Source organism: Maniola hyperantus, chromosome 10 (assembly GCF_902806685.2).
Source record: "Maniola hyperantus chromosome 10, iAphHyp1.2, whole genome shotgun sequence".
In the NCBI taxonomy this organism is placed as follows: Eukaryota; Metazoa; Arthropoda; class Insecta; order Lepidoptera; family Nymphalidae; genus Maniola; species Maniola hyperantus.
The window spans coordinates 1,446,866-1,460,121 of NC_048545.1; the positions used below are offsets into that span (position 1 = coordinate 1,446,866).

A 13,256-nucleotide genomic window follows, 5' to 3' on the forward strand; every position below is an offset into this window, starting at 1 on the left:
TTAATGCTATCTACTAGCGACACTTTGCAGTTAAAAAAATCTATTAAAAATATGCTCCTGAAAAAAGCATATTACACAAATTGATGATTATCTAAATGATAAAAGAGCGTGGATTTGACCTGCAGAATACTATTTTATATATGGCATAATCTTGTACCTATATCAAATATTTGAAAAGAGCAACCGCCGAGTTTCTTGCTGGTTCTTCTCGGTAGGAAAGGCATTCCGAACCAGTGGTAGATGCATCCGACTATTCGAAAGTACTTGTAAAAGTTTATTTGAATAAAATATTAAAAAAAAAAAATATTTTTTTATTTAGTTATCGAAACTGCTTTCAACGCGCGTCGTACCTATATAAAAGTGTAGTCTGTGCCTAATATATTTTATATTAGGTACAGTCTATTTATGATAATAATACAATCCGTATAATGTCTAACGGAATTTACATAAAGTCCATTGCAATTATAAAGGTTATCATATTGTAATGCACTATAACGGTTAGCAAAAAAAAAGTACTTAAAATTTTATTTTAAAAGGTAACTTGTATTAAAAAAGTTGCTTTCGTTGTTCTCGGTAGGAATGACATTCCGAACCAGTTATAGATGCATTTGACTATTCAAAAGTATCTAGGTACTTGTAAAAAAAAATTGAATACACCCGTTCGTTCAATGGATTTTGACAAAACTTGGTACAGCGATAGCTTGCATCCTGGGGAAGGACATAGGATACTTTTTATCTCGTAAAAGCAAAAATTTCCCACGGGATTTTTAAAAACCTACATCCTATCTTGACCTCCTATCCTAAACAAAAAAATATAAACATGATGACGACATATTATATCTTAGACAGCTTTAAGATATTTTATGTTATTACTTTTATATATCTAAATATTATATAAAACGAAAAGGTTACTGACTCACCGATTGATCTGCACATCTCAAACTACTAGACGGACCGGGTTGAAATTTGAAATTTGTAGCTATTGTGACGTAGACATCCGCTAAGAAAGGATTTTTGAAAATTCAACCTCTAACGGGCTCTAAAGTCGCTGGCATAAGCTAGTTAAATATAATTAGGTAGGTATTTATTTTGCAACATAATAGAAAATTCTAATACATCAAAATTAAATTAAATTGATAGAGCAAAATAAGAAGAAGTAAATTAATAGCAATATACTTTTTTGCTGTCGCTGTCTCGTAAGTCGTACTTGACTTTAGGGTCTGAACAGATCACTGGTACTGTTAGTTCATTGCTAATTAGTTTTTATAATAGACAACAGACAAATGCATATTATTGCAAACTAACTAATCTATATTATCGAGTCTTAAGAATAATATGATGTGTTTGAATTATTACTATTTTATATATCTTGCATTATTATTTTGTAGGGCTTACTGTGATGATGAGGTAAGTAAGCCTAATCCTAATCCATACTAATATTATAAATGCGAAAGTGTGGATGTTTGGATGTTGGTTACTCAATTACGCAAAAATGGCTGAACGGATTTGGATGAAATTTAGGAAGGAGATAGATTATACCCTGGATTAACACATAGGCTACTTTTACCCCGGAAAATTAAAGAGTTCCCGTGGGATTTTGAAAAATAAAAATCGACGCGGACGAAACGCGTCATCAGCTACTTTGGAATTATGCCAGCATAATGACCCTATAGGTACCCACTAATATTATAAGTGCAAAAGTGTGTCTGTGTATCCTGTTCCTGTCTGTCTGCTAGCTTGTCCCATCCCACCCATCGGCTTAACCAATTTTGACGAAATTCGGTACAAAGATAACTTGTATCCCGGGGAGGGACATACTTAGACTACTTTTTATCATCAAAAATCAGAGTTCCCAGGGGATTTTTAAAACACCTAAATCCCATGTAGACGAATTCGCGGATATCATGGTAGAGTCCAAGAGATGGCTACACTTTATCCCGGAGAATCAAAGAGATCCCAAGGAATTTAAAAAACCAAATTTACGGGCATTTATTTGAATTCCCCGGTACTTTACAATGTTCCCAATAACTTTATAACTAACCACTTGAAAATTTCAGACCACTACAGAAGGTACACAGAAATTATTAGAAACTTATAGGAATTATATAAATGCTTCCCATGAGCTGGACAAGAGTGACAGAACGATGATGAAGGAGTGGACATCAGACTTCCTCCTGCAGATAGTCAATATAACATCACACTATAGACTGGACATGGCAAGGCATAAAGAGCATAACTTTGTGGGTATTAAAGCTAACTCTAAAGTAAGTACTTACCTATAATAAAGACGTCTTATTACATCTCATCAATAAATCAAATAATTTTGTGTCAAAGTAAAATGAGCCTTAACAGATTGTTTCAAAGCTTAAAATCTACAGTCAGCGCTCCAAACGGAAATGTTGCAAAGTTAAAATCGATGTTAATGATTTTTATATTTTAAATCTTTACTTAAGTCCATTTTACTCTGATGTTATTGTGTCACTCTCGAATTTTATCCATGTTGATGACGTATAAAATCTACTAACCACCATCCTGTAGAGAATATCGGTCGATGTCGACATCAGAAGTGGGATTTATAAAACCCACAATTTGACGATGGGGACAATGACGGCAATTATAAGTAGAGATATTATGTATTAATCTGCTGCGTAATGAAATCTGGATTATAATTTTTAGTGGAAGGAATGTATAGACTTGCACCAGAACGAAGTAAACAAGGCAGAAACAACTTACTACGATAAGGAAAGTAAATGTGTGAAGACCGCAAACGAGGAGGGGATAGGAAAAAACATTCTGTGACCCAAATGGAAAAGGAGGTGAGTCTTAGATAATCTTAATATAAGTTATCTAAAAGGAAAAGGTAACTAACTCACTGACTGATCTATCAACGCACAGCTCAAACTACTGGATCGGGCTGAAATTACGCGTGAATTGTTATGACGTAGAAATCCGCTAAGATAGGAGTTTTGAAAGTTTCACCCCTAAGGGGGTAAAATAGGGGATTGAAATTTATGTAGTCCACGCGGATGAAATCGCGAGTATACGCTAGTATCTAAATAAATAAAAGGGAAAAGGTGACTGACTGACGGTTTTCCTTCACCGTTAAAGCAAGTGATATTTAATTAATTAAAACGCACATAACTCCGAAAAGTTAGAGGTGCGTGCCCGGGATCGAAACCTCGACCTCCGATTAGAAGGCGGACGTCCTAACCACCAGGCTATCACAGCTTCATATTTTTATATTCAGCTCATATTCATATTTTTATAATAATTTCAGATCAGAAAATGGCGTAAAAGCTACAGATATTTGTCAAATCAAAGCAATATTAATAACCCAGGTGATGTAGAAGCTGCTGGGGACTGCTTAGTTGAATATGTGAGTAGATAAATCATTCATCCTAATGACTTTTTATTAAAGAGTAATTTAAAAATAATCATGATTTTTATTTATTTTTAACAAGAACGTCACGTAGTTGTACGGACGGTGAATAATGACGTCACGATGCGTAAACGACATTTTTTTAACATTATGTTAAAAAATTTAAAAATATTTGTCGTTTACGCATTGTGACGCCATTAACCGCTTTCAGTTGCAGTGTGACGTGAATAATTAAAAATGTTAAAAATGAATAAAAATCATGGTTTTTTTTTAAATTATTCTCTTTAATAATTCTAATAATTCTAGACCCATAAACTATCACTATACAAAAAATCACGTTATTTTATTACTACAAGTACCTACCCTATTACCACCAGATCGGACTACTATATCTCTCTTTGTACTGCGATACAGATTTATCTGCGTTGGTGGATTATAGCAAATTAAGCTTTTGTTCCTTGATGACTAAATAAGTATTATTTTCATTACAGATGCAAAAAGACAACTACCACATAACATTTCAAAGGCTGATCCTCCTCAAACTAGAGTCAATGTCGGATCTGTACAACCAAATTTTGACTTCGCTTAGAAACTTAGAAGTGTGTCTGAAGACAGTCTTATCGCGATATTTGAGTGATGTAAGGTCAATAATGACCAATTTACATCGTTGTTATAAATTATAATATTTAAGACTAGTAACCTAGATTTTCGTTATAAAATATTATAAAATAACTTTAAAAATAAATTCTTGCAAAAATATTTTTGCTTAATATTTATCAAAATCGGGTCAGTGGATACAAGTAATAGAGAGAGCCAGCGCGTGCCAGACCTTCGTTATTTTATAAAAAATGAAAGTCTCTCTGCGTATTGTCCCTAACACTGGCAGGAACGTTTGTTGGGATCATGGTGGCTTTGTAATATAACAGGTAAAAAAGGTGTAAAAAATCTTACCTCAAAGTATAGTCTTTTTTTTTAATATTTTCTTCTGAATAGTATTAGAAATCACATCATGCATTGCCAGAGACTTAGTATCAGGGCAATGCCAAGGCACCCTTGAAGTTTAAAAAGTTTGGGTGTCTGGAAGGGGGTTGCCATACTTTTTTGCTGCAGCGGCAATGTAGTGGTAAATCCACAGCGATGCGGCGCCGCAACTCACAGGAAACGTATCGTGGGACCACAGTCTTATCTGCTGGTCGATTGCGATAGAATGATATGATCGTAATCACCTCCGATTGGTTGACGCTCGCTTACTATTGGCTACAATGCCTTGTTGCAATAAGAATCGCACAAATTTAGCCAATCACAACAATTGATACCTATTGTAATAATGCAGGTTTTACGAAATTATTGACCTACGGAACTATGTACTTTTACCTACCAGAACTGTGCCCAGCAGAAAGTGACAAATTGAAATTTTGATCAAATTGCAAATTATAATGGCTTAAACTAGATTTTTGTGATGTGATGAAAATAAAACAAATGATAAAAGTATAAAGTATAATTTCGTTGTATATTTGTATATTCGATACAAAATTGTCAGTTAAAGCGAATATTTACATAAGTCATTAGTCATTACGTAAAACTTACTAATTTGTACAAAAATACTACTTATACTATGGCAATACTTAATGGTAGATTATTATAATTAAAATAACAATAATGACAACATGTTTTCGCGTTTAAAAACTATCATGAGTACAAAGTGATATAAGTCACGCAAATTGCTATTGCGCTGGAACCATGTCTCATTAACATCGAAATGACGTCATTTTGACGTCAGCCGAAATAAAAATATACCATCAGCTCGAAACTTCAGTCTAGTGCTGACGTCACTAAAATCGCGGCCACGCGCGACAACTAAAATGGCGGCGATTTGCGGGACTTACATCCATTATAAATATATATACCTAGTAAATCTCTCGGCTGAACTCAGGTGATCAGTAGTTAGATGAGAGTTTGTTGTGGGCTCTTCTCAGACCTGGGCGCGTTTGTAACCCTCGTAGCTTTAGTTTTAAGTTCGCGTAAAAATTATCACCACTTAATATCATCATCTTACAAATGCAACAACCGACTATCAAGTGTAATTTATTAAGTAACTATTTTGAATAAACTTTTTTGACTTTGACTTTGACTTTGACGAAATGCCTGAATAATTTCGAACCCGTCCAACACGCAGCATCCAAACCTCCGCTGCCGGTGTGTACGGTTATATTCGCGTCGTGGTCGCTCCCGCATCACGTGACACGTCCCGCTTCCTGCGTTCATAATGCGCAGATGTGACCGTAGCCTAATTACCTGAGTTAAGCCGTAAGAGATTTGTATATTTATAATAACAATATGACATAGTGTATTAAAAAGTGCACTTTTTATCGATATTATTGGTAAAAAACGCTAGAAAACGCTAATAAAAATATAGCTCGTTTCCTAAGATAACTTTTTGTAATAATAGAGAAAAGGGACGGAATTCGTTTCGTTCAATAAATTATTTGAATTGGCTAAGTTACTTGAGATTCTAGTTTAAAAAAATTCTAAAAAATATTTACATCATAGGCACAAACATTTAACGAATAATATTTTTTTTTATAAAATACGTTTGGCACATCTACAACTCAACTTGATTAATAATATAATTATTATTGATACAATTATTATTGATACAAGTCCTTTAATAATTTAAATTATGCCAACATTATTATAATATAGTAATATTTACAATTATTGATGAATTAATCTTTTTTTCATATATTTTTATAAGACTTTATGGTATAAAATTACAAAAAAAACGTGTTTAGGTCCCTCAGACGTTGTCGACGTATTGACCTCTACTTATAATTTTCCAATATTAAAGAAGGCTCTTAACTTTTGAATACTAAAGTGTACTTAGATACTACGAACATCTTACCATATTTCGAGCCTCAATAGCTCAACAGGTAACGGAGTGGACTGAAAACCGAAAGGTCGACGGTTCAAACCCCGCCCGTTGCACTATTGTCGTACCTACTCCTAGCACAAGCTTTACGCTTAGTTGGAGGGGAAAGGGGAATATTAGTCATTTAACATGGCTAATATTCTTTAAAAAAAAACTTTATTGGGTATTTGAGGCACTTTAAATCGATTTATCTGAGAGTATATTATTAACTATTCTCTAATATAAGTCAAGTAGAAGTTTAAGCTAGAATAATATTACTTATTAGCCCATAGGCTAGATGGTAGTAGCAATAAAGCTACCATTTTATAATGGTGCTTTATGGTAGAAAAAAAAAATACAGATAAAATAAGGTATGAGTTATGACTGACTACCCAAAATGTGTATTTTTTATTAAAGTATAATTAGGTATAATACCACAGAATATTATAATATCTATCAGGTATATTATAATAGGCAATACGTCGTCAACATGTGTGTTTAAATGTCACAACTAGATTTTATTTAAAACTCTATAATATTTACATTTGTTTGATATTTTATATCCTAGGACTGATCCTACTTCTGATCTGTAACAATAAAACAATAATATTAAAATTGTTTAAAAATTCAAATACCAAAAGCTACGTTTTCAACAGATTTCATCTGTTACTAGCATATGCTCGTGACTTTGTCCGCGTGGACTACACAAATTTCAAACCCATATTTCACCCCCTTAGGAGTTGAATTTTCAAAAATCCTTTCTTAGCAGATGCCTACCTACGTCATAATAGCTATCTGCATGCTAAATTTCAGCCCGATCCGTCCAGTAGTTTGAGCTGTGCGTTGATAGATCAGTCAGTCAGTCACTCAGTCATCTTTTCCTTAAATATATTAAGATGAGAGAACGTCGCATCGCGTCGGCTAACCATTGAATACCTACATATTTGCTCAGATCAAAAAACGCGGCTTGACGCTGAATTGATCACAATAAATTTAAAAAACTAAGAGGAGATTAAACCAATTTTATCACAGCACTAAATTATTGTAATTTTTAAATTTAGAATAAAATTATTATTATTAATTGTCTCACCATGATAAAGGTCCCATGCCGGCCGGTCTGGGCGGCGGCTCCGGCGTGTCTGGGGACGGCGGCTTGAATGTACTACCCTGCAACAATAATGTTATACCCAATTTAAGTCCCGCAAATTGCTATTGCGCCTGGAACCATGTCTCATTAACATCAAATAAAAATATACCATCAGCTCGAAACTTCAGTCTAGTGCTGACGTCACTAAAATGGCGGCCACGTGCATTAGCAATTTGCGAGACTTATACAAACGACGTAGGGCTAGTATGAGATTTTTCCAGCTAGCCAATGTTGATAGGATTCGGGCGTCGAACATTTTAAAGTCAGAGGAAAATAGACCTACAAATCTTTAATTATTATTTAGAGTCATGCGTTCAATACCTACCACAAATTTTATTCCTCAAGGTTTTCGCTTGAAACATCCCCCGCGCTGACCTGGTGCGGGTGATCGCCCCCCCCCCCCCCCTCATACCCTGATTGCTAACTCAACCTGTCGCGGACTTATACGTGCCTTTTTTGGTAGATGAGGCAAGTAAGGTGGCAGAAGAATATATAGGTACCTGGAATCCAAGGGCTGCTTCAAGGGGTGTTGGCGAGTCCCCGGCTAGTGTAGCGTAGTCACCAAACCGCTCAGTTGTCCGACTGCCCTGGATTGTGGCGTATGTGTTGTCCGGCTGAAATGGCAATAATATTGTCAACTGCTTCATATTTTGTGGAGGACCTCCGAAGCAAGATGATGGTGCATGTGGAGGTTGGCCCAGTGTACTACCGGGACCTGGTCTCCTCGGAGGTGAACTTCCGAGAACCGCGGGATCGCGCACGCGTGCCACAGAAGGAGGAGCTGCTCCGAAGTCGGCAGCGAGGACGCGGAGATGAAGTGGACGAGGAGGAAGGAAGCGAGGAGGAGGAGGAGAAAGATGCGACTAGCGCAGAGGAGCGAGTATTAGACAGATACGCAATGACAGGAAGGCTGTGGGTAACAGGAGACACGGCAACGAGAATCTCCCGTATCTGTGACGTCTGCCCCAGAACGGGGAGAGTGACCTGATGGGGACAAGGAAGCGGAAAGAAAGAACTTGTAAGGAGTTAAGAAGGAAGAAAGTCAAAGTGCGCTCTATAGATCTCAGCCTTAGTAATAGGGTCCCGTTGGCACCTTTGGGGTACGGAACCCTCAAAAAAGACTCACCATCACAGGAGGCTGTTCAGCGTTCTGCTCGTTCTGATCCCCGAACACGTTCATAGTAAGCTCCTGTTCCTCATACGGCCGGAGCTTGGTCTCCAGCCACAGAGGGTTCTCTGTGGTGCTGAGCTCCTCGAGGATGCGTCTTCTGGCGAGACTGTCCCCCTTGCTGGACTGCAAGGACGGTGGGGGAATCACCCTGGAATAAGGTGCCCTATAAATTGTGCTTTTGTTTAGTATATAACATTATCTTGTAACATAGGCAATTATCATAATTTCCTCCAGGATGTGATAAGAGAGAACAGCTATACTTAATTTACTAAAAAGTCAGGTTAAAAATTTGGGTAAGAAAAAAAAAAAAATTCTTTAGTACCCAGTATTTCCTAAAATAAAATCTGTGATTTGTACAACACCATGATTTTCACCAGGAATGTGTGAAGCTGAAGATACGAGCAGAGGCGTATACTATAATGATATGACATCCACCAAATAAAAAAAAATAAAAAAAATTAAGTAAGTAGTTAAATTTCCATGTCACAACAAATAAATTTTCAAGAGCAAATATCAAGAAAACGTTAGTGAAAAACTGGTAAATACGTACCAATGTTTAAGGCAAGCACAGACCACCACAAAAGTGACGATGCCCGTGAACAGAACGATAAGGAGTGCTATTAACGCTGCAAGCGCTGGATCGAAACTGTCCGGCGCTGAAATAAAAGGTTAAAAATAAATACAAAAACCGGCCAAGTGCGAATCGGACTCGCACACGAAGGGTTCCGTTCCGTACTATGGTACAAGATATTTTAACATTTTTGTGTGCAACACCGCATAAATGACAACAGCGCCATCTATATGTGATTTGATAAATAAATTTTCTTTATCAAATGACGTATAGATGGCGCTGTAATTAAAATTTACGCGTAACGATTTGAGAAATGTTTTTTTTCTTTCTTTATATCTATTTGGGGTTAAAAATTACTGTTATCTCAATATATTTAACTAAAAAAGATACATATATTCAAATAAAAAAGATAGAAGATAAGTCTAGAATTACCTTTAGAAGTAGCACTAGCAGCGATGAGGGTTTCCACTCCATACTCCTGGTACGCATCCTTGAGCTGGTCGTATTTGGAATCAATAGTCTCCAACACTCTATCGACTGGCAACACTTGGTATGTTGTTGGGTCTACCGCGTGTAGATGGATCTCGCACCTAAGAAAACAGAATAATCACTACAGTTCTTGCAATTCACGAAGGCAAGTGGGCTTTACTTGTGGTTACGTCGGATACACGGGCATTGCGTAAGTGTGCGTGCATGTCGGACCAATCACGAGCGCGCAAGCAGTCGCGAGCAAGCGCTCGCGACTGATTGGTCCGACTATAAATAAATATATAAATAAAATAAACTTTTATTTCAGGCATATACCCATAATAGTGTACAAAAACAATATTACTTAACCTACATAATATGTTAGTATTTATTAACAACTAATCCTAACAATCTACAAAGGCTAAAAATTCGTTATTGCAGTTTTTCCTCAATTAACCAGCACTCAATGGGCTACTTGACTCATATCTAATTTCGTCCAATAAATCATTATTTATTATAGTATTTTGCTTAAGACAACGAAATATATCAATAACAATTATTAAAAACGCAGGATGGATATATAAATCCAATTTTAAAAAATACAGTTTTTATTTTTATTTGAAACGCAGAAAACGCTGTCAGCCATGATGTGACGTCATTAAATATGTAAACAAAGAAATGTCATCCCTATGTCACGCGGGGACTAACGTAGTATCCATATATATAAAATTTAGAGTCCTGACTAACTTATATATCAACGCACAGCCTAAACATCTAAACAGCTGGTCCTAGATACATGAAATTTGGTGGGTGTGTTCTTTGTAGGTAAAGAGAAGGTATCCACTAGGAAAGGATTTTTTGAAATTCCACCCCTGAGTGGGTTAAATGGAGGTTTGAAATTTATGAAGTCCACGCGGGCGAAGTCACGAGCATAAGCTAGTTTTTATATATTTCTAAAAACTCATAGTAAACGTAAAAAAATATCGTTTTCTCTTTATAAATTGAATAAGTTATTACAACAAAGTGATCTTTGCAAAAATAAATTTGGGTTGAAGTCGTTAGTCATATAGGATCCCTTTAAGCAAGTCTTCGCGTGTTACGTATATTTATTTCACTGGGCACTCTAATCCACAACTTTCCTGTGGTCTTTATCGATGCGTTTTTTACATTCTCGGATGATACAATAACGAAAATTACTATATTTTTCATGTACACTAGTATAGAAGTCATGTTTATTAAACTTTGGGAGGTTATGCTGTTGTTTACAAATGCATGACGTCAGAGCACAGATAATCTATCGGCCAAACATGGCCGACAGTGTTTTCACCTGTCTAAGAAAAATATATTTTTAAATGAAAGTTTTACGGTTTTTAGGGCGCAAAAAAATATAGTGTTAATTTTTTTGATATAATAGCACAAATATTAACCATTTAAGACCAACTTTAAAAAAGTGTCAAGTAGCCTATTGACGCTAATACAGTTTTTTCAACGGGATATCCAAGATACAATGATTGGATCAGCAGGATCCCCAGACACAACATCAGCCTGGCTGAAGATCTTATAGTTGTATAGAGTCTTGGCACTATATCATTTCCCATTGATTATCCAGCACTTCTAGACACCACCATGCGGATGAGGGATGAGTGACCTATGATCCAGAGCTGATATCGTATGATCCAGCGCGCACTCACCAGTCATCATACCGCCTATCAGCCTGCACCAGCGGCAGTTTCCTGCCTGCAATGAGCAGCGCCTGTCCCGCGTCCGCCAGCCGCAGCTGCACGCCCTCCACCGGCGCGGAACAACTTCTAGACACCACCATGCGGATGAGGGATGAACGGTCTATGATCCAGAGCTAATGAAAAACATGATTACCGGTATATTTTAAGGAATAAGAATTTTGTCTAATACCAAGATTTTGTTACGACTGGTCTTGATGATCTTATTATTTGACATAAAGATTTTAAACACAAGAACAACAGAGAATCGTGCTATCTCGCCCATAATTCGCGGGTAAAAAACATGGCGCGTAGGCAACAACCAATAGCGGACAGACGCGCGCTTGATTGGCTAAGGATATTTTCACGCCATTCAAAAATAAGATTTTTGTGTTGGTACACCGGCGAAACTTGTAAAAGTAGTATATAACCTTGTAGTATATACCTTGTACTTACATAAACTTGCGCCTTCGCTTGTCTGTACGGTGCAGCCACCTCTTGAGCGATAACATCTAGCACGAATCTGTCTTGATTGTACTCCGACATATAATTTGCTGTTGTGAGGATGCCTGGGAAAATTGAAATACTTAAGTATTTATTCCCAGCCTCAGGCTGAGGACCGTGTTTGGTGGCGTGCTCTTGGTAAGGCCTATGTCCAGCAGTGGACGCAAACAGGCTGATGGATTGGATTGGATTGGAAGTATTTATTCAACAGCTATCAGGTGAAGAGATTTTATTGGAGAACCAATACTTAGATTCCCCTCAAGGGGAAGTGGGACGGTAGACTCGCATGTCAGTTACAAGCACGCAAAACACGTCGAAGGTGTTTGCTAGTAGATCGCACTCTCAACCTCTGCCAAAACCTTTTGAATTTTTGCTGGGTTTTGTTTTGTATTATCTTTTGCGTCTATTCGTTGTCATAAAAAGTTTCTTCACTAATATAATCGTGAGTTTAAAATAAAATCAAAAATATTTATTTCAGTAAAACAATTTCACATAATGCGTAGAAATTGGGGCCACCCCAGTAAGTAACTAGTATTACTGGCATACCAGACACGAGCATGCCAGTTTCTAGAAAGTGGCATTCTGCTAGTACCTGGCGTGCCAGCTTACCAACACCATATAACATACCATTCACTGGCATGTGTATCAAAAGAAAGAAAGAAAGAAAAGACGTTTATTTAAACAACTGTGCCACACGAGCTAGTTATTCCGACGCTTCTTCCGCCTGAGAACAAGCAAAAGAAGCGCCGGAACAAACTGTCATGTGTGGCACAACCCGAAAAAGGGTCCCAGCTCAGCATTATGCTGTATGCCTTGTTGCACAAGAACATACAGCGCTGATTTTCAGCTGGTACCCTGAACCGGGTGACGCCACGGAATCATAAACTCACAAAAACTAGTTACTAACAATAATTCTACAATACTAATCATTATTTATTTACATTTTTGTCATTGCTATCCCAGTATCACGGGTCTTGAAATTATTAAATGTTGTAAAAAGGCGTAACCACTTACCATCTTGAGTGATATTAAAAGGTGAAGGCACAACACTGCCGCTGGACTTGGAGTCGCCGAATTTGAACAGATTAGAAGCTGCTACCATATACATTAAGGTCCCGTTCACATCTAAATCTGGATCTTCGGCCACAATGGATATGATAGGCTCGTTGACACGGGCTGTGTGCTTTATGCCTATGGAAAGAAAAAAAATAGTTATAGGTATAAGTCCCGCAAATTTCTAATGAGCGTGGCCGCCATTTTAGTGTCGTCAGCACTAGACTGAAGTTTCGAGCTGATCGTCGCCGTCGAGCACTGAACACGTCTTTTTGATTGTAATCACTTAGTCTATCGATTGTCAAATAGTTCATCATTGGCCGCTGAACTGAGGTTT

At 37.0% G+C, this 13,256-nt stretch overlaps 2 protein-coding genes and 1 pseudogene across 5 annotated transcripts in view; 2 read left to right on the forward strand and 1 right to left on the reverse strand.

Moving 5' to 3' along the window:
- Positions 1-13,256, reverse strand: part of LOC117986193 (cadherin-87A-like) — a 290,214-nt gene that overhangs the window by 237,682 nt on the left and 39,276 nt on the right. The window contains exons 29-37 of one of the 4 annotated variants that reach the window (XR_011237212.1): positions 12,881-13,057; positions 11,819-11,931; positions 11,336-11,499; positions 9,609-9,766; positions 9,156-9,261; positions 8,561-8,768; positions 7,935-8,048; positions 7,378-7,454; positions 5,228-6,874 (exon numbers count right to left, since the gene is read on the reverse strand). Coding sequence is in view for 3 of the 4 variants with exons in the window: in XM_034973033.2 (XP_034828924.1) it covers positions 7,374-7,454; positions 7,935-8,048; positions 8,561-8,768; positions 9,156-9,261; positions 9,609-9,766; positions 11,336-11,499; positions 11,819-11,931; positions 12,881-13,057 (1,121 nt within the window). In the remaining variant the exon portion in view is untranslated. Of the gene's footprint in view, positions 1-4,943; positions 6,875-7,373; positions 7,455-7,934; positions 8,049-8,560; positions 8,769-9,155; positions 9,262-9,608; positions 9,767-11,335; positions 11,500-11,818; positions 11,932-12,880; positions 13,058-13,256 lie in introns of those variants that run through there. The other 3 variants (XM_069501318.1, XM_034973035.2, XM_034973033.2) reach the window with 3 other exon arrangements.
- Positions 1-13,256, forward strand: part of LOC117986179 (synaptic vesicle glycoprotein 2C-like) — a 203,569-nt gene that overhangs the window by 182,772 nt on the left and 7,541 nt on the right. The gene's annotated exons all lie outside the window — the stretch shown is intronic.
- On the forward strand, positions 1,251-4,138 carry LOC117986196 (uncharacterized; annotated as a pseudogene).